General features: G+C 38.3%; 1 protein-coding gene across 4 annotated transcripts in view; it reads left to right on the top strand.

Annotated features, from left to right (window-relative positions):
• Positions 1–26,569, top strand: part of LOC127655137 (semaphorin-5B-like) — a 231,780-nt gene that overhangs the window by 129,589 nt on the left and 75,622 nt on the right. For all 4 annotated transcript variants that reach the window (XM_052142777.1, XM_052142779.1, XM_052142776.1 and 1 more), the window contains 3 exons: positions 15,063–15,125; positions 16,865–16,963; positions 17,353–17,566. In XM_052142777.1, coding sequence (XP_051998737.1) covers positions 15,063–15,125; positions 16,865–16,963; positions 17,353–17,566 — 376 coding nt within the window. The remainder of the gene's footprint in view (positions 1–15,062; positions 15,126–16,864; positions 16,964–17,352; positions 17,567–26,569) is intronic.

Here is a 26,569-nt window from a genome sequence, read left to right as displayed (position 1 = left end):
ATCTAATCTAAATGTGCTTGTGAAATCAATTGGAATAATTCCTCCATTTGAACAGACATGATGTATAAGGAAGATATTCCCCAGGTCGTGATGTACAGAAGGTCAAGGTCTCATAGCCAAGATTCAGTCTGACACATCAATGGGGCAGGATTGACTTAAGAACCTTCTGAAGATTGAACCAGACCAGAAGCTTGACCCTGAGGTCTTTTAGGAGTGGTATGATGTTATGCATCAGGATGAAGAGCTATGGGAGAGTAGTTATATGCTTTACAAATAAGATAAAAGACCCTGATTCGACAAGCCTGTAATGTAAACAGCATAGGCATGTAGGAGTGGGTTTGTTTGAGGAATCAACTTCTGTCTACCACAGGTCTCCATCATTCCTCCCCTTCATCCATTGCACTCCCTTGTGTACAACCACACACTCATAACACCAGTCACTCTTCATCTCTCAATGGATTCCTAAGTGTCACAACACCCTGTTCTGTCTTTGTTGTTGTTCGTTTTTTATGTGAGTACGTATCATTTAGAATTCCACAGAAAAGAACAGCCGCTGTTCAGTCTGAATGTCAATGCATGGCCCAAACTGGACTGTGAGAGAGTTCTTGATGTATTGTCTTTTTTTGTTTTTAACCGCTTAAACTAAAATGTTTATTTGGGTTGCCCATTCACCTGACAATGAAAGCTTTCGTTTGATATATTACTTGTCCATTTTGGTGATATGTGAAAAGACTTTTATAAAAATATTTCCACCCATTACCTCTGGGGGCGCTAATTTTCAGCACAAATGTTTTGAGGCCTTATTTTGTTATTTTAACTAACATAAATACAGATGTGATTGATATCTCTGAAAGTTCAGATTCTAAGCTTTCAAATGATACCTCATATGCCTGACTTACTGTATGTAATACGCAGGGCTCAACTTGAGGGGTGATGCGAGGGGATGCCATCCCAAGAAATACCAAAAAGCATCTACCTTGTAAAACCATCATCCCCCGTTCCATTCCCCTTTAGATCAATCTTGACACTTGTACAGTTTGGAAATATACTGCCAGGGTGACACTTGCAACATTGAGCGTGCAAGTTTTCTCTTTCCACTGCGAAAACACGCAGTTTAAAAACAAAACAACTGGCAAACAGGTATGTCTGAGTATAGCGATGGATTGACTTGTCCTTCTAAGTGTTCACATTAAACTTAAACCAATAAAGTAATGCAAGATTTCAAAAGTTTCGCACACTTTCAAAAAAGGCCAAGAGAACAGTTCAAGAAAATATTTTATCTTTCTTTAAAAAGAAGAGAACAATAGGTAAGATATTGCTATGACAAATGTACAGTTACAACATGTACATGTTTTTAATTCAAACTATTTACAGGGTTTCTCCCATAAAAGTGTGAAGAGCAACTTTCTTACACCACTGTTTAAGCATCCTTCATAGAAACAGCCCAAACTTCCATTACTAGTTCAGATTTTGGAGTAGAAAAAAATGCGTGTATGTGACAGTGGGCAAGTGATCTAGGGAAAAAAAAACTCATCATAAAATACAATAACAGAGGGTAGTGTGCATATTATGGCCATGTCTCCTAAGGGTAAAATGAAGTGATGCTAATGTTTGTCCAGATCAATTAAATTAAAAATACTTAAAAAAAAAAATAAATAAATAAAAAAAAAGCAATTCACGCAAACCATTTCCTTTAATACACTCTTCTATGATGAGCTTATTTTCAATTTCTGGTTTTAAAGTCATCATCTTTATTGTTTGAATCATTTTTATTGTTATTTAAAAAAAAAAAAAAAAACATTGAAACAATTGTGCTGTAAAATATCATTCATACTTAAAAAACTCTTTTGTCCACCAAATCAAAGTAATTGGGTGAAACCAACATGGTAGTCATTTTGTATACCATAAAACAGAGCATACACCTTTAGACCCTCAAGACTGAGCTTGAAGTTTTAAAAAACATCTGTGTGACAAGGAAACACGGCCAGACCTGAATCACGCTAATCAGCCGGGAGGGGGGTAAAGTTACCCTGGGAAGAAATTAAAATCACTCTTAAACTGTGTCAAATGCATTATAACAGACATCAATGAAACAGAGTGGGTTAATAATGTTACCAACATTTGTATAATGTGCAAAACGTCTTTTCTTTGCTCCTTGGCAATTCACATTGAACGAATCTGCTGAAAAGGCAAGTGAAATTATTCACATGCACGCATACATCCCCAGTTAACACGATTCACACCAGTGGCATTCATTGGCTAGGCATCAACCAATAAAACAACTTTATTGCCCCATCCCCCTCCCTGCCAAGCACTGGTCTTGCTCTCTCGCATCAGGAGTTTTGCTACAGGATTTTCGCAAAATTAGTTGCAAAAGTCTGACGAAGTATAACAGTGTGAAGATCTACTTCTTCAGTTATTTTTTATGCTTTCTTGACCCTGCACCTGTTGAAGAAGTGTTGGATGTGCGTGGATTTTCCCTCACTTCATTCACGTGAAGATTTAAAGTTGCAGTGCCAGTTTTGCGAAAACGAATTCAAGTACAAAAGTTAATGTGTAATACAAGTTTGTGTCTGTAGTTGTATTCATGTGAATGTAATTTTACACATTTGTGACTACTTGTCTGCAATTGTGAATTCAGAACACAAGCTTTGAATTATTGTCTGTGAGTACAGACTGCAACATTCAGCTGTAAGTGTAAATTTCAACTTATGAGTACACATATTTATTGTACAAGTTCTCCAAATATGCAAGCTTTCCTGTTTTGCTACTGATTTATCTTCATAAACAGGTGTGATTGGTATAACTGAAGAAGTAGATACACACTGTTATACTATTCCCTTTTTTTATTAAAAACAACAGCAACATTCTGATCAAACTGATCTTCGTCAGAGCCTGACGAAGTATAACAGTGTGAAGATCTACTTCTTCAGTTATTTTTTTTATGCTTTTTTCCTTGACCCTGCACCTGTTGAAGAAGTGTTGGATGTGCGTGCATTTTCCCTGTTTCACAGACGTGATTGATACCTTCATTCATGTGTATTGTTGAGGAGAGGTGTGCTGTTACTTTTCTATACAATCAGACTTACAAGTTCACTTGCTGGATAATAAAATGAAATAGGGACCTAAGCCAAATAGAGATCATAATATTAAAGGGACTTTGAGGTTAGCAGTTTTGACTTGGACCAGTAAGTAACCACAACATCCAGAACAGCCTATAAACCACCTTACAATGCCCAATGCAAAACATCACAGCTACCACATAGCAATGCAAGAACGCCTTAGAAATCATATAGCAATGTCCTGACAACCATCTAGCATTGTGACGATGAGTTTTGCCTTTATCCCTTGCGCGCCTCATCAGGCCGATTGGGGACCGCGCGCGCGATATTCCGACCCGGCCCCTCCCCCCTCCGCTCCACAGATGTATTTAATGTATGAAGGTAATTTAAATGAACAGCAATACCAGGATACCAGGATAAGAGCATTCAAGATCAACCTTTCTTTGTGCAGCTTCACAATGTACCACTTTGAGAATTTTCTCGAAATAGGGTCATGCCTTATAGAGATTTTCTATTCTACCACCATTTCATGTGACATTACACACAATGTTTTCTTGTGTTTATGAGAGGGTAAGAAAAGAATGGGGAACGTTCTGATGTCTTTTGACGGTTCTGAACCATTTCGAAGGAAGAAGTACCATCTGAAACTATTATTCAGACACTTTTCTCTCAAAGAAAAGGTCAATTGACATATTCTGAAAATCACATTGTAAAGTTTCATTACATATACTCTATAACGTCTTGTAACATAAAGGCACAACTGCTCACTTGCTGGTTTTACTATTTCTGTAACTGCTGATCTCCTGGGATTTTCACGCACAACAGTCTCTAGAGTTTACTCAGGATAGTGCCAAAAAAAAAAAAAATCCAATGAGCAGTAGTTCTGCAGACGAAACACCTTGTTAATGAGAGAGGTCAATGGAGAATGGCTAGACTGGTTCGAACTGCCAGAAAGGTTACAGTAACTTAGATAATCACTCTATAAATTGTAGTGAGCAGAATAGCATCTCAGAATGCACAACACGTCAAACCTTGAGGCGGATGAGCTACAACTGCAGAAGACCATGTGAGGCACTTTAGTAGGACCATTGTGTTTCTAATAAAGTTTAACTGTGTGTAAATCTACAAAAAAAAATTAAAGGGACAAAAAACATTTTTATTCAGTGTGGTCATCCAGGATTAAAACCCAGTTCTCTGTCATTTCCTGTAAGAGATCCTTACATTTTGACTTTTGAATTTACTGTGTAATATAATTGTGCTGCCTTTCAATGTAAAACAGTGTAAGACACAAGAAAGTGAACAGTAAAAATCAAGTATATGTCAAAAGATAATAGTATGTAGGTACAGAATAGTGCTATTGGTTGTTATAGGATGGCATGGATCATGGGCTGTTTTTTAACAATAGTCCATCCCTGCTTCACTATATATATATATATATATATATATATATATATATATATATATATATATATATATATACCTTGTATAAAGAGGATGTACATCATTTTGCACTGAAAAGTACATTTTAAAGTCCTAGCCAGTCTATATCCCAAATGTAAACATCTGAGATGTAACTGTTAGCACAGACAAGAAAGAGGTCTCTGCCCTCAGTCATCAGAAAATGGCGTGAGACAGCTCTGTGCTGGATGCATTCAATGGACATTGTTACAGCTGCTTTGGGCCGAGACTCCTGTGGTCGAGAGGTGACTGCCCTCCTCAGCTGTAACCAATAAAACAGGAAGTACAAGACATGAACAAATAACAGCAGGGAATTAGAGCTGTTTAGATTCTGCTCTGGTTTTGTTTTGCTTTGAAATATGTTCAGTGTTCACAAATACTCTGTGGTGATTATGAAACAGCATCCGGCTCAACAGATGGGAATGCATGGGCGCAATAGCGGCGGCTGCTCGAATTTATTCTAATGATCTGACAGAGGCTCGTAGGATCGTGGCAACAGCTATACATCATACTCAATTATTCATATTTCAGCTCTCGTGGGAAAACTGGGGCTCAGGAAGAGGATCCTCTAGAGTAGAGTAGATCAAATTGAAGAAAAGCCACATTAAGCGTCTCCTGTTTGACATTAGCCTTAAGTGGTCGCCTAAGGTGCGAATTTCAGCTCCCTGACCTGAGAGTTTGATGAATCTCAGCTGATTTCCCTAAGCCTACTCATGATAAATGTCCCTCTGCAATTTGCCCTGATTTAATTATTGATGTGGTCTTTGTAACTGGTTGGCTAATTTGTGACATATAGACACTGGAATCATAGAGACTGCAGCTTCTGTACTGGTATTCAGAAAGCTGTACGGAAAGCAAAGTACATTTTTGCAATTCCGTTTAGTGGCACTAGTGGCGTAGAAATGCCATTCTTAAGCTTTTTACCTTGATCGGAAAAATACCAGACTGGAACCACTGCCCCCAGTGGCCACATATGGAAATGTTGTTAAATGTTTGGGCACTTTTGAGCAGCAGTTTCTATGTGAAATGTCCAAATAGTTGTGCCAAATGAGAGATATAAAGCCGGTTGTTTTTTGTTTTATATTATGTTAAACAGTCAATAGGAATGCATATTTAATTAACAATAAGCCCTAAACCTAACCGTCAGTGAAGTAAAAATGTTATGCAATCTCCTATTGCGGTCATCATTGATTATGTGAATGCGATTACTTCCTGGTTTCCATGGGACTAGAAACTGTATTTGGAGATGAAATGTCCTCGTATTTGGCTGGTAGAAAGTTGGCAACCCTAGTTTGTAGTTATTTACTCCCGAACACTGGCGTGGCGCCTCAGTCGGTCATTGCTCTCTACTTGGGAGTTTTGTAGCTCATTGAGGCACTTTGGTTCACATTAAGGGCTCTTCTAAAATTAAAGTAATCACTTACATCCACACATCCACAGGCAATACGGTGCTTGCAATACTTTTCACCAAGTACAGTAGTGCCAACACTGTGCTAGAGCAGTGTAATAAGGGCTGACTTGTTGCTTCATTTCTCATCCAGTTCTCTCTCTCTTTCCATGTTTTTCTAACCTCAAGTAAATGTGTTCAGACGGCACAGCTGTGAACCTTCAAAGGACACCTTATTTGCATGTCCCCTCTTTGGCTGGGCACACACGTCTCTAGACAAAACCATGCAGTGCACTCATTCAGGCCTGCAGAGATGGGTGTACACCCCCATGCCCACTGCCTCTGTTTTTCTAATCAACTGGTGTATTTGGTGCTGGGAGAAGTGGGTGTTCTGGAATTTGACAGTGTTATTATAGTTTTTAATATTCATTTTAGTCTTTATATCTGTTTTAATTAAATTGTTTCCTTTCAGTTCAGTTTTGTTTTCGTAATTTTTTACTCTGTAACTACATTTTAGTGAAGAATTTTGGTAACTTGACAATAAGTTATTTGTTAACATTACTGAACGCAACAGTTAATGTGAACTAACAATGAATTAGACTTTTACATCATTTATTAAGCTTGTACAACACTAGTGCATAATAATATATTTTTTATAAAAATGTGTATACATTAACATAAGTTAATTTTCTATGACCTAACATGAAAAAACGATGTAAAAAAGTACTTTGATAAGTGACAATCATTGGAATGGATAATTATATTAACAAAGATTAATAAGCACCATAAATAATTTCAATAAAAATCATTGTTCATTGTTAAATTATGACTTTTGCATTAACTAATTTTAACAAGTGGAATCTGTTTTCTGGTCTTATTTTAGTTTTTCTATATATTGATTAGTATATCGCTGCCAAAATGTATTTGTTAACTGAAAACCTTTGTACATGTTTAACCATGTTAAATTACTCAAGGTGATCTTGTGTTATCGCTAACTAGTTGTATTTGTTAACGGAGTTCATAATTTGTAAAGTGTTCAAATTATGTAATATACTGTGTAAAAAAAAAAACATTTTATTTTGGATTGATGAAAACTTAGTTTCAGTTTATTTTCAGTATTTACAATTATGTTTGTTTTGTAAAAGTGTTTTCATTGAGTTTTCTTTTTAGTTTTACAATAATAACATTTGTGAGAGATATACAGTTGTGCTGGATCCAGGGAAAATGTGTGTGCTTTAGGCGTAGGTGGAGATGCTCAAAGATGTATCTGCGCCCTCTTGTGCAAGATTCAGTGTATTTGGACAATGAGCCAGAGGTATTGACAGTCATGTCACATCATCATCAACACAAATGGGGATGGGGCCGCTTGAATAGAGCACTAAAGGACGAAACAGGGTGGTACCTTTGGTTGCTTATTGAAGCCTGCAGACCTTGAAGATTTGGTAATTAGATGGATAGCTTTGCTGTTCCAGCCAGCACGATGGGGCGCAGCCATCATGCTCTAACGGGGACCTCCTTGATGAGTATGCCGATTACTTTTTTCCTCCCAAACCAGTGGAGTATTGGAGAAGGGAGTGTTCATGCAAACTGTAGGCCTAATCAACTGCACTGTAAAAAATAATTTTCTTAATAAGTATTTTTATCTTGTCTTACAGTTTAAATATCCAAACATCCTTAAAACAAAATACCTTTACTTTTGAGTTTATTATTCAGTTTCTTAACCCACTGGCAAGTAATTCTTTCTTGATTTAAGCATAAACTTTATGCATAAACTTTTTTATTTTTTCAACGATATGACCTAATGGCTAAATGACTTAAAGATACACCTAATGCCTAATATTATGTAGGTCCCCCTCGTGCCACCAAAACTGCACCAAACTGCTATTCTTCTCACTACAATTGTACAGAATGGTTCACTGAGTTACCGTAGACTTTGTCAATTTGAACCAGCCTGGCCATTCTCTGTTGACCTACGGTAACTCAGATAACCGCTCTGTACAATTGTGGTGAGAAGAATGCTATTCTGAGATGCGGGTTTGTGCTGTCCCCAAGGGGGACCTACACAATATTAGGCAGGTGGTTTTAATGTTGTGGCTGATATATATGCAAAGAACACCACCAACAACAAAAAAACATTTGCCAATGGGGTTAAAAAACTAAAAGCTTAATTCAAGATATATTCCCTGAAAATAAATCTTAATACGTCTTAAGTAAATTTCTTTAGTTTTAAGGATGTTTAGTTATTTTTACTGGACTACAATACAGAAACATTGGTGGAACATTTTTATTCCAGATTTCTTATAATGTAAAAGCTTTGAAAGCTCACTGAAATGTCTATAATTTTACACAGAGCCAATATCATTTACAATTTTTTCAAATTCGTTTTAAAGTAGATTTAAAGGAATAATTCACCCAAAAATGAAAATTCTCACATCATTTACTCACCCTCATACAATCGCAGATGTGTATGACTTTCTTTCTTCTGCTGAACATAAACAAAGATTTTCAGAAGTATATTTAAGCTCTGTAGTTCCTAAAAAGCAATCCAAAAATGTTAAGCTCCACAAGCACATAAAATTAGCATAAAAGTAATCCATCATTCTCCATTGGTTGAATCAATATCTTCAGAAGAGATATGATAAGTGTGTTTGAGAAACAGATCTCAGTTAAGTCCTTTTTCACAGCCAATATCCACTTTCACATTCACATTCTTCTTTTTGGCGATTCACATGCGTTGTGCATTACGCCACCTATTGGGCAGGGAGAAGAATATATACTTAATAAGGACTTAAATATTGATCTGTTTTTCACAGGACCTACAGAGCTGATATATTATAAAAATCCTTGTTTGTGTTCAGCAGAAGAAAAGTAGTCATACACATCTGGGATAGCATGAAATTGAGTAAATGATGAGAATTTTTATTTTTGGGTGAACAATCTCTTTAATGTGGGGTAAAAATCAAACAAAACGATCTCTCGGTTTTTGTTTTTAATGGTAAACAGGACCCCATTTTTTTCTAAATCCTTGATAAATTCAAACAACTGGAAAAGGAAAAGCCAAGGAAAAATCATGGAGTAATTATGGAAATGTGTAGGTCGTATGACCCATGCCGTTTTATGACCTCATAATTGAAAGAGTACATAGAATATTTATACTTTAAAAAAACAATTCATACCATATTGTTGGAAGAATTATGTTAAATTGTTTAAAGGGAAAAGTACCTTCTTAATAGCAAGTAGCAAGCACCTCAATGTCAGCTGTGGTTACATTTGTAATGTGCCTCTGTGACAATAGCCTTATCAATGGAAGCATGCTGGTTGAAAAAATGTCTCCACCAGCCTTCTCTCTCTTATTAGCATTTCCTTAATACTTGTAGTGAATAGAATGCATTTTCTAGCCCAACGTTGTTTCTCTGTCTCACTAATTAATGTATAAATACATTTAACTATTTTATCCATCCATGAAATATTCATGATACTATTTCTTGGATGCCAGAGGTAGAGTGCTTTGTGCCACTGATATTATTAGAAAAGATGAAGTTTGAGTAATTATGCCACAAACAGTTATGATTCCTGAGTTTGTTCACATACACGATGCGGTGGCCTCATTAAACCAGTAAGATCCAATTGCCGAGCCACATTAAAGAGCACACCCTTAATACACACTCCTCGGTATGATTTTCTATTTTGCAGCTTTGGAGGCAAATAGGATGCCCGTTGAAACTCTTGTCAACATCTTCTTTGGCCTTTAGGGAGTTTTACAGCTATTCCAAATAAAAAAAATAAAATAAAATTCTGCATCATTTGTTATTCAAGCATCTTAGAGATCTTAATAAAATTGTCATTTATCTTTCTTATCCAAAGTACATTTGTAGAAGACTGCAGCAATATCTAAATCAAAGTGAAGGCACTTTCATGAAGGCATTTTCAAGTCAATGCTGCAGCACACCACTCAATGCAAGCGTTGTGCGCCCTTTGAAGAACACCCCATTAAAAGAATTGAAGATAGCATGATGGAAGGGTGATTTTATGAGGTGTGTAGATATCAAGACAGCAAAAAATGGTGAAAACGTGTGGAGTATTTAAGCTTTTGACAGAAAAAACAATTTTCAATTACTTTGAAACGTTGCAAAAAGACAAAGAAGGACTAATTGAATGTGGGTTTACGAACCTTAGGCGTCTTTGGATGCTCTTGGTGAATTTTAATTAGTTCAGGAACTGAGGCACCATGACTAAAATAAATAAGAATGTGGAATTCAGTATCTCTTCAAAAAGTCTTAGTTTTTAAACATCTCTTGTTGCTTTAAATTCTAAAAGACATCATAAACTTAGGTGTGAAGTTAAAAATGTCATTGCAAATACAGACATTGCATATATCATGTGAAGTTTTTGGTAGTGCGGGGTTCGCAAATATCTGGAAATGTCATGGAACTTTAAAACATGGAAATATCAGGGAATTTTAAAATGGTCATTTCCAGGCCTGGAAAGGAAATTAAAATTGATAAAATCTTTAAAAATGTATGGAAAAATCATGGAAATGTCTATAGTGAATGTACATTTTTCTAGTTTTTCTCTGCTCCCAAAATTTCTCATCAGCTAGATATTGCTCTTGTGTAGAGTAAGGGGCAGTTCAAATTGAATGTGTGATTGGGCTAACAAATAGAACACAATGCAGGGGTCTTGAGACACATTTTTAAAAGTATTTATTTTAACCTGACTGCTGAAAATTATGATGCAAAAACCACGAGACATGGCACAATGGTCAACGACGTCCATCTTGCACATGTTTACATAGAAAAACGACAGTGCAGACAACTGAAAAACATGTTTGGTGTGAACACCCCCTTAAACTTGCTCACAAGTTATAGTGATGTCTGATTTGTGAGAGAATCATTCTTTTGGGCATATGATGGGTCAAAATGACCATCAAATCAGTCTCACAGTTTCATTAGCGAATTGGTCTGAATCAATATGATTTTAAAAAAAATAATCTGTATCCAGTAATCGCAAATATCTGGAAAAATGTATTGGAAAGTGATGAAATTCCATTGGTCAAAAGAATGGGAATGTTAGTAATTGTTGGGAGCACTTCGAAAGGCCAGCTGTGAATGCAGTACAATTTTAAATAAATTAAACTTTAAATGTTTTGGAACAATGCTTGTGCATTGTGGGTAATGGAGTTTAATGCACTGGGCAACATTAATCTGAGGCATGTGAAATAGCCTTAAATTTAATTTTGTTATTTACACTACCTCATGTTGTTCCAAATCCATATGACTTTTCTTTCCCATGATACACAAAAAAAGAGATTTTAGGCAGGATGTAAAGGAGATGTATTACATTTTATGGATGAACTATCCCTTTAAATGTATATATGGAAGAATTCCACATGATCATTCACACACACTACTTAATGAACAAACAGTTACGTCATTATCTCTGCATGCTTTTAATCTATATTACCTCATTTACTTTGGCATAACGCTTGTCAATGGTAATTTATCATTCAAAGGTTCAATCCTCCCACCAGTGCAAGGCTATCCAGTCACCATCCGCCACTGCCTGCTGGATACTAGCCCACCGACGGTGGCAACGTTTCCAGCTTCACATTCAAACCTTCGCCAAACATGACATACAGTGTGCTTTTCACAGTCTGCCTCTTCAGAAGGGGCTTTGGGAATAACATTTGAGGGCTGGCATTGTTCCAATGTGGTGTGAAGAGAGGGGCTGCTGTGCCTAAGGTCAGGGTTAAGCTGACGGATTCTTCCAGAAAACAGGGGCTCACAGACAAGATGTTAATGACATGAACGATGACTCACAGCTTAGGCATCCATCACAAACATGCCTGAAACACACATGAATGCACAAACAAACATAAAGCTTAAACACTAGATCTATTTAGCATCATGTCGCTCCATCGTAGTGACAGCTTTGGCGTTGAGAACCACGTTGACTAGCAAGAAGGTGGTAGCTAAATGCAAAATGAAACAAAATTTTTTATTTCAAACCCGTTTGAATTTGGGGACAGGCGCTGTTTAACACCAAACATTAAAAAATCGTATTCACTTTTGTGTGTACACAAAGGGTGTCAAGATATGTCGTGCCAGTTTTTCGGTCAATGGTGCCAAAACACCATTGGTTTTCTGCATATTCAAACACTTCAAGATTAGAAGTGCAAATTAGATTTAGAGATATGGACTTACATTTCAGACTGTTCCTTACACCAAGCTATCGTATGGCTTTAGAAGATTTTGAAATTAGCTTAGATGTTATAGGGACTTGTTTTTGATTGTGCATTTATTTATTTTTGGAGCTCAACACTATCCTTTCCCATTCACTTTCAGTGATTTTTCTTTTCTTTCAGCCCAACAAATATTAGTTTCACACTTTTTGAAATTTGGTCAGCTTTTTCATCCTTCTCAGGGTGAGAATGTGCATTACTTTTCTTGACTTTACCATCAGCCTGCGCAAAATGCTAGCTTTGATCGAATCTCACTGAATCTTTAGTCTGTAATCATAACAAAACACAGCGACTTTACTAGCTACATTTTTATTGATTTGGGGAAAGGTTAATTGAATGACCTACTTTAGAATAGTCAGTCTCTCTTAAGCACACTAACTTTGTGTTAGTACAGTGCTGTGAAAAAGTTTTCTATTTTTGTGTTTTTTTTTTTATAATAAATAGTTTTAGATATTCAAACAAGATATAACATAAGTTAAAGGCAACCTGAGTAAACACAAAATACAGTTTTCAAATATACATATATAAAAGCATGAACTGCCCATTTAAGGTCCTGCCACAGCATCTCAATTGGGTTTAAGTCAGGACTTTGACTATGTATATTTGGCTTTTTTTTTAGCCATTCAGAGGTGGACTTACTCCTTTGCTTTGGATCATTGTCTTGCTGCATAATTCAGTTGCACTTGAGCTTTAAATCACGGACTGATGACTGGACATTCTCCTTTTTAGATTTTCTGGAAGAGAGCAAAATTAAATTAATGTTTCCCACAATTATTGCAAGTTGCCCTTGCCCTGAAGCAGCAAAGCATCCCCACACCATCACATTACCATCACCATGCTTGACCGTATGTATGATGTTCTTTTTGTGGAATTCTGTGTTTGATTTACGGCAGATGTAATGGGACCCCTGTGTTCCAAACAGTTCCACTTTCGACTCATCAGTCCACAGAACATTCTCCCAAAAGGGTTGAGGATTTGAGTGCGTTTTGGCAAAATTCAGATGAGCCTTAATGTTCTTCTGGGTTAGCAGTGGTTTTCACCTCGCCACTCTTCCATGGGTGGCATTTTTGGCCAGTGTCTTTCTGATAGTTCTGAACAGTTACCGTTATTGATGTGAGAGATAATTGCATTTCCGTGGATGTTGTCCTTGGCTTTTTTGTGACTTCCTGGATGAGTCATCGCTGTGCTCTTGGAGGAATTTGGGAAGATCAGCCACTTCTGGTAAGGTTCACTGTTCTCCGTTTGGAGATAATGGCTCTAACTGTGGTTCTTTGGAGTCCCAAATCCTTTGAAATAGCTTTGTAACCCTTCTCAGATGTATTTCAATCACCATTTTTCTTCATAATTTCTGGAATTTCTTTCGACCTTTTTATAGTGTGCTACTGGGTGAGACCTTTTAGCCAACTTCGTGCTGCTGAAAAAGTTCTATTTAGGTGTTGATTTGACTGAACAGGGCTGGCAGTAATCTGGCCTGGGTGTGTCTAGTCCCGCTGAACTCCATTATGAATGCAGTTTAATAGATATGGGTATTTAGTAACTACGGGGGCAAGTACTTTTTCATACAGGCCCAGTTGGTATTGGATAATGTTTTTGCTTTAATACACAACTTTATCATTTAAAAACTGTATTGTGTGTTTATTCAGATTGCCTTTGTTTTATGTTAAATTTTGTGAAACACTTTAGTATGAGATATACACAAACGGAAGAAATCAGGATCAGGACAAATACTTTTTCACAGCACTGTGGCTTGCCATTAACAGATGCATTTTTGTAATCAAGTTGTGTTTTTCTTACCAGTATTGCTATCTAGTCATCCTCCTGGTTCATACTTTCTTTCCTTGAATTAAGATTCAGCTGCATCAGGCAAGGTCCAATTGAGTCACCGCATGGCAGATCATGTGAGATGAATTTGTGCTATTAATTCACTACACCAATTACCTCCATGTTCCTCAGCCTCATCTACATGGCCATAATGGCTCTTTGAAGAACACTTGCACAGTGTTGATATGGTTTCTCACATTTCCTGTTTCCTGCAAACCTTTTCTTCTCACACCAGTTGAGCCCATGAATGAACTGTATTTGGAGGTTTAAAGGAATAGTTAAACCAAAAATGAAAAATATGTCATGCTTTACTCACCATCATGTCATTCCAAACCTTTATGTTTTAATGAATATTACAGCCTTTCTTTTCAATACAATGGCAGTGGGTAGTACCTCATTTTACAGCTACAAAGTATCATAAAAGTGGTCCAGCTTGTGCATCATATTCCAGTCTAATGAAGGCATACAATAGGTTTTGGTGAGAAACAACCTGATATTAAAGTCATTAAGTTTGTTCGTTCTGCATAAGTCATACAGGTTTTGAACGACATGAGGGTGAGTACATTATGACAATATTTTCAGTTTAAGATTAACTATTCCTTTAAGATCTGATACCAATTAGATTGCAACGACTATGTCTCAAGCTGTGTGACAATGGTGGTGGCTTTGTGCTTACAATCAAATAATTTGCGAATATGTGTGTGGCTGTTCTTATGGCCAGTTTAAGACAGCAGGATTTCAGTTTGTAGGCACTGCCTCTATTATTGTTGGCTGGACACACAGCTCTAGGGGTGGGGATTTGGGGGATGACAAGGTCTCTATGCTTGAATGAGGCTAGGCGATGGTATTTACATGCAAATTGCATCTAGTCTTCCAACTGTCTAGTTACCTTACCCTTTTAAGCTGCTACCCCACAAATCATTCTGTTTTCACAATAAATACCAAAAACATTTTCATGTCTTTTGATGCATATGGCTAAATGCAACATTATCATCAACAGTTGCATAACCTGGCTTCTGCTGTACTGTAAACAGCTGTTGGGCAACTGTGAATTGCCCCAAGTCACTTTTTGGGGTTTATTTTGGTTTCCTAGGCAACGGAATGGGGCCCAGACGAAGACACCAGGAGGTCCTGTCAAAGCAAAGGGAAGACAGAGGTAACTTTAAACCCCCAGGTTCTCTGTTGAATTGGCACATTTCTTTCAAAAAGCTGGCAAGCTATTGACCAGAGGGTTGGGTATTGTTGAGGTTTGTGGAAGGGCAATACATTCAGCTTACTTATTCAGTTTTTTTAACGCCCAGAGTTCAGATTTTTTTTCTTGAGTAGATCATTTGCTGAATGTGAAATTCAAAATGAGAAATCAAATTTTGCTTTAGCAAGCTGATTCAAGTAAATAAAATGTTGCTTATTTAAATTAAATTCACAGAAATTAGCTTAACTCTTTGGATTGGCAGGTCTTTGTCCATCACTCTTTTTTTAATGTTAGAGCTGTCAAACTCTATATGAAAAATGGCAGAAAGTAGAGGCATTGTGAGTAGGAGAGTGAAGAAAAAAAGAGAAACCTAGAAAACACAAGATTTTTAGAAGAATATCTCAGCTCTGTCGGTCTTCACAATACATGTGAATGGTGGCCAGAACTTTGAAGGTCCAAAAAGCATATAAAGGCTTTATAAAAGTAATCCAGTGGCTAAATCCATATCTTCTGAAGAGGTATGACAGGTGTGGGCAGTGTTAATCTCGTCAACAAAATCACTGAGTAACACTGGGTGTGGGTGACAAACTGAATAATATTTAAGTCCTTTTTTACTATAAATCTCAACTTTCACTTTCACATTCTTCTTCTTTTGTTGTTGGCGATTCACATTCTTTGTGCATATCACCACCTAATGGTCAGGGAGGAGAATGCATAATAAAAAGGACTTAAATATTGATTTGTTTCACACCCACACATAATGCTTCTGAAGACGTGGATTTAACTACTGGAGTTGAATGCATTACTTTTATGATGCCTTTATGTGCTTTCTGGTCACAATTCACTTGCATTGTATAGACCTACAGAGCTGAGATTTTCTTCAAAAAACCTTCATTTGTGATCTGTAGAAGAAAGAAAGCCATACTTGAGGGATGGCATGAGGGTGAGTTATAGAAGGAGATTGACGGGCAACTTCCCTGATGAACAGATCTGGTCATAGGAGGGAATACTTATGGTTTGTAATAGCACAAATGAAAGCTGGAGACATATCACTCTTTGGTGGGCCATAAATGCTCCTATGGGAAACAATGCTTTTGTTCGGATTCAGAATGGAATAATATTATCCCTTGTAATACAATTCTTGGGGACTGCTAAAGGAATTTCTACCATAATTTGGAAGCAATCCTAATAGAATCAAACAAGAATTACACACTAATACCTTTTTGGTTGAATACTCATTTTCCAAAGTATGCAGTACTAGAGAGCATGGTCAAAATTCTCAATTTTCTGTGGATGAGAACGCCATTCCATGAGATTGGCGATGAGACTCAATCGAAGATCTATTCTCGTGGACTTGGCCTTAGAATAAAATAAGATCCTACTAAATTAACTGAAGTTTTTCAGTTTATTTAAGACCCTATTTGATTCTTAAATGATTTTTATTTAAGCCCATAAAAATGCAAACTGACAAAATGCAAAAAGATGCCACAATCTCTGAATTCAACATGCAAGATAGTGAGGTTATGTGACAACAATTTACTGTAGAATACTACTGTTTGAAATGTTTTGTGTTGCTTATTTTTCACATTCTATTTTTTTTTAAGTTTACAGTACACAATGTATCCTGTGCAGTAAGCTGTAAGCAGTATGCCAGTATTACAGAGTCAATGCTATCATACTAATAGGTGTATCTCCTACTCCAGGTGGAGTGTCAAAACTACATCCGAGTGTTGCTTGTCAACAAGACAGAGGTGATCACCTGCGGTACCAATGCCTTCCAGCCTCTTTGCATCACCAGAGAGGTAGGCATCTAGTGTATGTAACTACTATCCACAGTACTGAATGATAATATGCTTTGCATTATCATTGAAAATTCTTACTAATAAAGGGATAGTTATTAAGTAATTTATTCACTACCATGTTGTTCAAAACCCATATGACTATCTTTTATCTGTAGAACACAAAAAGAGATGTTTGAAAGAAAGTTTGGAAATAGGGGAAACGGGAAAAAATATGCAATGAAAGTAAATGGTGACTGAGGCTGTAATTATGCATACCATTAGTGTTCCTCTTAAGAAAGTAATATGGGTTTAGAACAACATGAGTAAATGATGTAAATGTTGACAGAATATCATTTTTTTTAAGAACTATCAATTAAAGACGTGTGTGATTCTTACGGTCTCCCTCTCAGGCAGGGAACGTGAGCAGAGTTTTGGAGAGGGTGAACGGAGTGGCCCGCTGCCCCTATGACCCCCGTCATAACTCTACCGCTGTGGTGACTGAAAGGGGAGAGCTGTATGCCGCCACGGTAATCGATTTCTCCGGTCGGGACCCTGTCATCTACCGCAGCCTAGGAGGAATGCCCCCTTTGCGGACCGCCCAGTATAACTCCAAATGGCTTAATGGTACATAAATGTCATCTCATGTCTGATTTTTTTATATTTCCGAGATCGTTTTGAATGTTTTAACATTTCTCTTGCTGCACTATGTCCTATTAATTTGAATCTCTGAATGTTTGTCTTTTTTTTTTCTTTTCTTTTTTTTAATGAAAACTGATGATGAGACTTTATTGAATTTTATATGTGCTAACAGCGCTCAGAATAGGAAATACAAATCACAAATGAGATCTCTTTAATATCCATAGTTGTTTCTCCTAGACAGCAATAAGTGTAAATGGATATCAAGTGGAGACTTTTGCTAAGGTCTCATGCTTTTTAGATATTATCTGAGAAAAAGCCATAGTACTGTCATGTGTCTCCTCCATAGTTTCAGAAGAGATGTCAATAATGTCACAGATTGTGCTGCTCAGATCAGCCAATATATCAAAGTCTGTAATAATTTTTTTTAGATTTCAACATGAACTCAAATATTTCTCATCCAATTCTTCCAAGGCCAAATTATCTGATTTACAGTATACTATCCACATTCATTTTAGACCTTTATACTCTTTTTGAACTTTAGAATAATTATCTAAGAAATAAAAAAAAAACATTTCGTCACTACCTTGGTATTCTGGGACCACTCCTGTGTTTATTGTATTCTGCAAGCTTTTTTCTATTTGCTTTCACCTTGGTGCATGTGACATAAGTTTCTACATGGTATCTACCCTGAGTGTTAAGGATAAGAAAAAGATGAGGACTTCTTTATCTGACTGAGATTGTCCTTCAGCAAAAAGTGGGAACAGCACGGCAACACCTTCGTAATCACAACTACCATGTTTATGACAGATTTTAATCCCAGTTTGTCAAGGAAAAGTCTATCCACACACTCAGACTCAAGTGAAACATAGTCAAAAGGTGTCAATGATCTCCCAGCTGCTGACACTGCACCTTTTCCTATTAAATATTAATCCTGACATCAATACAAAAAGATTAAGAAACATCTGGAGGCAGACTTGTAATTCATAAAGGCTCTACTGAGGTGTGATGGAGTAGTTAAAATGGTGATAAAATTGAAGTGGTTGTGGAATTAGAGAGAGGTTTGGTGGTTGGACGGAGCAGACCAACGTATAGCCACCTAGCAGTGTAATTATTCCTCATGGTAGAGAGAGGGTAAAATTGCAGCGGTGATGCTTCATGCCACACAGATGGGCTGCACACTTAGTTCCACTGTTGGTCCACTCCTGATGTAGAGAAAGACTAGGAAAATGACCACTGAGGCCTTCAGTATTGCCTGCAGTCTTTGAACACATACATTGACCATATGTAAATACAAACATAGCACAAGCAAGCTTAAAGGAATAGTACACCCAAAAATGCCATCATGCCATCCTAGATCTGTGTAACTTTCTGTCTTCTGCAGAACACAAATGAAGATTATCTCAGCTCTGTAGGTCCATACAATGCAAATGAATGGTGACCAAAACTGTGAAGCTCCAAAAAGCACACAAAGGCATCATAAAAGTAATCCATAAAACTGCAGTGGGTTTATCCGTGTCTTCTGAAGCAATCCATCGGTTTTGGGTGAAAACAGACAGGGCGGGGCCAGGTCATGATTCCGCTTCTTTAATGGAAAGGAGGAGGCGAAATCCGGCTTGACAATATAAATAATATTTTAATTATAAACTTAACCAAAAAGACAAACACACACACAGGTGTCCGTAAATCTCTCTCTCTGTCTCACTGCCGTCTTCAGTCGGCCTCTATCCCTCTTGAGGGCTAATTAGCCTGATTAAGGGTCGGGTGTGCGGAATCATGACCCGGCCCTGCCCACTGCCCTGCCACAAAGTTATATTTTGGTTTATTCTCACCCAAAACCGACAGTAACACATAGTAATAAGCATACCCAAATTAGCCTCAAACCAAACAAAGGCTCCACCCTGTACCTAAGAATGAATTTTCCTATACAGTGCTTTCCTGTACCCAATTTTCTAAATAAGACATAAACATTATATATGTTAAAATTATTTTAATGTAATAAAATTGCTAACTAACCTTTTAGTGTATGTTTTGTGATAATCAATATTATACTACACATACTGTTGATATAGCTAAACTTTTATTGAACCTGAAATATGCTTTCGTTTGGCTTGGCCAAAAATAAACAACTAACCAAATCACTTGTGTTAGCGGGATGCAGAGAGAGGCAGACTCGATGGAAATAAAGTGTGAATTAAAAACATACAGTATTTCTGGTCTTGAGGCAGCTCGAGTGGGGGATCAGCGAAAACGTCAACATGTACCTCAGGGGTGCAAAATCGAATCCATCTAGACTCTTATTTTACCGGTCGTGCCAGGTGCTGACTAAATGTTTTTTACACTGTGCTTGTGTTGGGTTGAACCCAAAAAAGAGATATGATATTGTTTTTGCACAACTCTGTTTCAAAGAAATTTTTCATCATTGCCAATGGTGTGGCTATTAGCACATGCCTTTCTCCTCTGGTGCTTATCGGTACTCTTAATTCACTTCCCAGCTTAGTGCTTTCCCCACACTGCGGCAAGCACATAAAAACACACACACACAGGCTATGTTTGGCATAACATAGTACCTTACTACTACCTGTTTGTCTGTATGCATAGAGTATCCATTGAACTGAAAGTAATATTTCAATAATATTAACATTTCTATTTTGATTCATTGTTTACTCAGACTGCACACAATTTAATTAAAAATTTAAAAATGTTTATTTACTGTTTGTATAAAATACAAGGCAGTATACAGTGAATGTGTGTTTGTTCACCTTCAGGCACTTTTAGCACTGTGGACCTAAAGTAAAATCTTCAATAGTGTTATAGATATTTTTTTTAATTAAATTATTATTTTTATAGATATCAGATGGTGGTTTATGGGTGGGCCTGTTAAAGTTTGGGTAGGCCTGAATAAATCTCATCACCACACATTTTCTTGTATTTTCTATAATAATAATAAATTAATAATAATAAAAAAAAAAACGAAAATCTTTTCTCACGATAACGCATAACCCTATATTAATGTCTTTTGATCACTATTGATAGTTTGACAACCAGCTACGGTATACAGAATGTCAGTCCAGAGATTCCCCACTCATAGATATTGCAATTTATTATAATCATGCCACGGTGGGCCAGACAAAATAAATAAACCATATTGGCTGACCTTGAATGGATGATATCTGTTCTAAACAAGTTTGAGTCATCTGGGTTTTAAATTGAAGAGGTTGATAAAGTCGTCGTAATCCAAAGTGTCAGTTAGCTCTCTTTGAAACGACAGGAGTGTCAAGTTGTTAAGGCGTCCTGCTAACATTGATGATCTCAAGCGAGTCTTGATCCGGTTTGTTACAAAGAAAAGCCTCTCAACACTGCAGGATGTCATGGGTAGTGTTATTAATGCCCTTAACAAGCTGTTCATATTGGGGAAAATGTCAGCAGGGCAGCTATCAAGTACTTCAATCAGTGAGGGGAATTTTCCATTCTCTGTATCAATTTTGCTTCTGATGTGTCAGGTGAAAACTGTGCATTCAGCATCACAGATGTCAATGCCATACAAATCACATGGGGCTTTCAACAGTTCTTTCATGCCAAAAGTGGCAGATCGCTCTAAAATGGAAGCCAAAGCGCACATAATCCCATGTGTATCATTTTTAAATCGACAGTTCAACTCTGCTATCTGCTTGTCAAGTATGCAGTTCTACATTACCCTTAAATCATCATTGCTTTTGACAGCGGATGTTTTACCCAATGTTGTGGTGATGACAGACTCATTAAATTTAGCAGGCAGCCTGGATGCACAAGAAGTGACATCCCAGATAGCTATGTCATGCTTGACCATTAACTCCTCCATTAATCTGAGTACTTTGTCAAAGTCACCATCTGAGTCCCAGAAAGTTGCATAAGTAGCTTTCAGTGTTTCAAAGAGATAAAGTCAGTTACACACAGTGTTTAACTCTGCAACCCCTTCCTGCAAAATCACTGCTTTCGAACAGTTTACGAAATGTAATGAAAAGAAACAGGAATTTCTTTGTTTGTATCTGTTGTAACAGCCGTTCTGTGTCTATTTTAGTTTGCCCACTTACATTTACATTTATGCATTTGGCAGACGCTTTTATCCAAAGCGAATTACAGTGCAATTATTACAGGGACAATCCTCCCGGAGCAACCTGGAGTTAAGTGCCTTGCTCAAGGACACAATGGTGGTGGCTGTGAGGTTAGAACCTGTGACCTTCTGATTAACAGCCCTGTGCTTTAGCCACTACGCCACCACCACTCCTACACTTGTTTTGCGTATTCAGCCAGTGCCTCTAGTATTACATCTAGCAAATCTAAGAGTTTATGCACTGACCCTGATTTTGAGCTCCACCTTGTATCGCACAATCTTTCCAAGTCCATGCATTGACAGGTTGGATGCATCTCCTTCTGTACTGTCATCAAACTAGCGTGACTTTGAGCCCTGGTGAAGATATTATTTATATGATTCACATTATCAAAAAAAGTTCTCACATGCCCAGACACACTGCCAGCTGTGCAAGCACCAAATTGAGCCGGTGGGAATTGCAGTGCACATACTCAGCTTTTGGAAATGTATCTTTCAGTGAGAAATTGAACACCTCCTCTGTGCCCTGACATAACTGATGTGCCATCCAAACAGAACCCAACAAAGAGAGAAGGATCCAACCCAAGTGGTTCAGTAACTTCAAGGATCCTTTGCGAAATTCCTTGGGCAAACATATCTGCTTCAACAAAGCCTATATCGGCGTTCTTTAATTACGTCGCGATGAATGAACCGGATACATACAGCAACTAGTTCACGTTTGGATTGATCTTTATACTCATCTGCAAGTATTGCATAATATGAGGGTTGTTCGTGCAGTTCAGTCTTTATTTTCTGAAGCAGCAGTGAGGCCGGGTCGTAATACTACACACCCGGTCCCGTATTAGGCTAATTATGCCTCCGTGAGGTTTAAAGGCTGACTGCAGAGGGCCGTGCGGGAGAGAGAGATCGTTAGCGGACATGTCCGTCATGTGTGTTTATGTTGTCTTTTAAGTTTCTCATTAAAATATGATTTATATCGTCAAGCCGGTTCTCGCCTCCTCCTTTCCATTGAATACCTTTACAAAACTCTTTATGCACCACAGGGAAAAGTGACTGTGACTTGACTGTGTGGAGTGCTTGTATGCTGCTTGTTCATGCTCATTGCCAACCTGAATATGAAAAACTATTATTCCAATAATGAGTGTTTTCTTACTCTTAATGATTTTTGTTTTATTTATAAAAAAAAAAAAAAAAACAACAACACAAAATAGCAACCCCTACTTACCGCGGCACTACCCTCATTATTTACTCACTCACTGTTTAGGGATGCTAGTCTCTCCCTCAGTGGACCTGCTCTGCATGGTGGGGATGCTCGTCTCTCCCTCAGTTTCTGATAGAGGGTGATATTATAGTCTGATATAAGAGTCTGATTATTTTCTAAATGACTTCAGGCCTAAAAATGAGCTAATTGCATCAGGTTGTAATATAACTGCCTTATAAGTAGGGATGGGTATCGTTAGGATTTTATCAAAACTATTACTCTGAACGATACTCTTTTATCGGTTTGTTTTTAATAAATTATTAAATAATTGATAAAAATATATAATTTTTTAAAATGAATGTTGTTTCTAGAGTAGCAAAAGTAATGTTTACAACAGCAAAGTCACTATATAAACTCATTATCTCACTGAAAACAAATCTAAAATGTAAATAAAATAATTGTATGCAATGGCTGTGAAGAAAGCATGGAAGACTGTCATCAAGGGGCTGTGTTTGATGTCAATCAAACTGCGCACGTGTGGGTCAAATGCAGGTTGACCTGTCACTGTCTTTGCTGCCTACAGTGGCGAGGAAAATTGCGATGTATATTTTTTAATTTAGATAGACGTCATATAAAAAATGTTGACTTCTCAACATTGGTAACGTGTCCCACATTAACATAGCTACTCTTTGTCCCACATTTGGTTTGTTGGGATCTGGTCACCCCTAGTGTGTGCATGTGTGTGTGTGTGTGTGTGTGTGTGTGTGTGTGAGCGCGGCTCTGAAACAGAGTAGAGAGGCTGCAGCAGTGTGATTATAAATTACACCAAAATGTTAAAATGAACCATAATGTTGGAGCATACCAATACTACGGTCTTTAATAATTTAGCACCGGGGCCCGTTTAATACCGGGTTTTGATACCCATCCCTACTTATAAGGGCATTTATATCTATCTATTATATAGTTGATATATTATCTAGTTAAGTTAACGTGCTGACATTATGTAAAGGTGAAGCTAGCTAGCTACATTTCCACATTCAGGTTCTCCTGTCATACCTAGTGCTTCATGATTGGCAAGAAATGTGGCCATCGCCTCTCTGCTTCTTTCGTTCACTTTTGCTCTCTGTTTGCTCCTTTTCTTTTTTGTGCCCCTGATTTTAGCATTTGGTGAGGCATTTTGACTCTCTCGTCAGTCCCCGATTTGCACAATGCACGTCGTGTGTGTTCCATACATCTGATTGGCCAGGTGTTTCGACCGAACCATTTTCACAATAACAGCAGGGGATGGGGTATCAGAATCAGATAACAAGTTGAAATGTGTTTTAATGATAAAAAAATGTATGTATTTATCAAGTAAATATATGCATTCCTATTTCAGTGATATAAATCAGTAAGTAAATTGTTGTACTTGATCCCATTAAGGGTCAACTATAGACCTTTGCATGGGCCCCCCTGGGCCTTGGGCCCGGGGTCATCTGTATCCTTTGACCCCCCCCCTGACGGTGGGCCTGGCTGTAGCACAACATTCTTGGGAAGTTGAGGTTGTTTCTCTTCCCTTTTCACCTTCATTCCCAGATGATTCACGATCCTGCAATTTTCTAGACATGTTTAAAAAAAAAAAAAAAAAACGGGTCATAGATAGTTGTTTAGCCATAACTAGAGTTGCTACAGAGTATTACCATCAAGGGAGCTGCAAACCTAAGTAGAACTCTTAGGATCTCTACTGACTGAACGTAACTGTCATTACACTAGCCTACCCAGGCCCACCCATAGCTCTGCCCCTAGTATGTACATGCACAGCAGAAGTCATTTTTGTCATTTTTTGAAAATTCAGTTGGGCTGCACATCTAGCACTGCCTGTAGTGTTGCCACTGTCTAATAGCTAACATTTTATGTGTCCTAAACACATTTAGCAAGATTACATCTTAATTAAAAATTATGCCCAATAAAAATATTCTGCCCACAAGTGATATTTACTTTGTTCCCTATCTGTCACTCACTTGACGTTGGGTTGATGTAGTGAAACTAGGGGTCACTCTCGGGAGCCCCAAACACCTCTGATCTTTGAGAAAAGGCCAATGAGAATTGGCAAGTGGAATTTGCATGCCACTCCCCAGGACATAAAAGGAGCTGGCACAACCACTTTCTGATTTGTTCTTCAGAGCCAAGTGGTGTTGAGCTGCGAGTTACACTGCCTTTCCATTCACTTCATAGATGAGAAGCATATACTCTTGGATATACGGTGCATTTCAGCGGCTTTCTCCCCCTCTGCACGATTAATGCAGAGTACGCCCCTGGGCACTTCGACAGATAGAAGAATATATATTCTTGTCGAAAAGAGTATATTTCCTTCAAAAAGTGGAACCTTCCCCGGTTCCATTCTTCCCGGAGGTGCATGAGGAACTCACGGCAGGCACATTTTACTGCCCGGACCTCATACTACCCTCAACGGTGTGTCAGCCAGGGGGTATACGGAGATTCCTCAGGTGGATAAGGTGGTTTGCGGTGCACTCATGCCTATAAAATGCCGCCACCTGCCGGAACCACCAGAGACTCCCATCTAGGGCCTGTAAGTCTACGTCGCCTGTAAGTCTATGCACCCATCTTCCAGATTGGCCTATTCGGCGGCAACGTTGAGGACTTTGCCCAGCAGTTCTCAGTGGTGAAGAAGCAGATAGAGGCCATTCAACATATCCTGCCCCAGTGCGGTTCAAGGTCAAGCACTCCGCCTGCTCGCCGAGGGCGTACCCCTGCGGCTGCAACTCAGACGGCTCCGCCGGAGCCCAAGCCAACCGTTCAGCCCCGGCGTAGAGCCTCCCACAGGAAGCTTATGCCCCCCGTCTCACGGTCCAATGCTAAGAACCCCAGGAAGGCCCCCAAGTGCCCCTGAGATGGATGACCCAGGGAGGAAGAGTCCTGCTGGAACCCCGGAGCTGGTATCCAGACCACTCCATTCCCCGGTGGAGGGCCAGGATGAGAATCCTGTGTTAACCTTTTGTTTAGTTTTTTCCACATGCCCAACGACTGCAGTACACACAATTAAAAAAAAGAGAGGTTTCCTTACTCCCTGGGTCATACACTTTGTGTTTACAGCCGTCGTTGTTACATTTGCTTTGATGTTTCCCTTAGCACAGCCACGATCGGGATGCGAGGCTCCTCAATCTGGTGGTTTAGCTGAGTTTGGAAGCGTGGCATCTGCTTCACCTCAGTGAGGGGCGAGAACACCGCTGCTCTGTGTGTGGAGATCGTGATCCTTCTGCAGAAGGACGTGATAGAGCCTGTCCCTCCAGCCGAGATGAAGAAGGCTTTCTACAGCCCATCACTTTCATCAGTCTGGCTGTCGGGTGTTAGGGTTAGTGTGTACAACAGTGAACTCAACCCCATACTGCCTGAAGGGCAAACAGGAACGACATGTATATGTTTGTATGGTCCGGTTTCGGTCACTGCATTTCTGTCAGGCTTGCTTCTGGTGTCCTTCCGGCTGTTTAAAGGGGCCGGTCCAACATCCAAAATATCCCAATCCTTCTGAGGGGGTGCAGTTCAGATTGATTCGTAATCCTGGCCAAATAAGTTTGATCCCATGACGAAATCTCGCAACGGAAGACTGGGGAAAAAGGGAGTGGTCTATGAGGCATAGCTGCGTGCTTGCCTGCTAAAAAAAAACAGTCATCTAAGATCAATTTACGATCCTGAGCTTCAT

Source organism: Xyrauchen texanus, chromosome 14 (assembly GCF_025860055.1).
Source record: "Xyrauchen texanus isolate HMW12.3.18 chromosome 14, RBS_HiC_50CHRs, whole genome shotgun sequence".
Classification (NCBI taxonomy): Eukaryota; Metazoa; Chordata; class Actinopteri; order Cypriniformes; family Catostomidae; genus Xyrauchen; species Xyrauchen texanus.
Note: the sequence above shows the minus strand (reverse complement) of the source record. Positions and strands in the feature narration are given on the sequence as shown.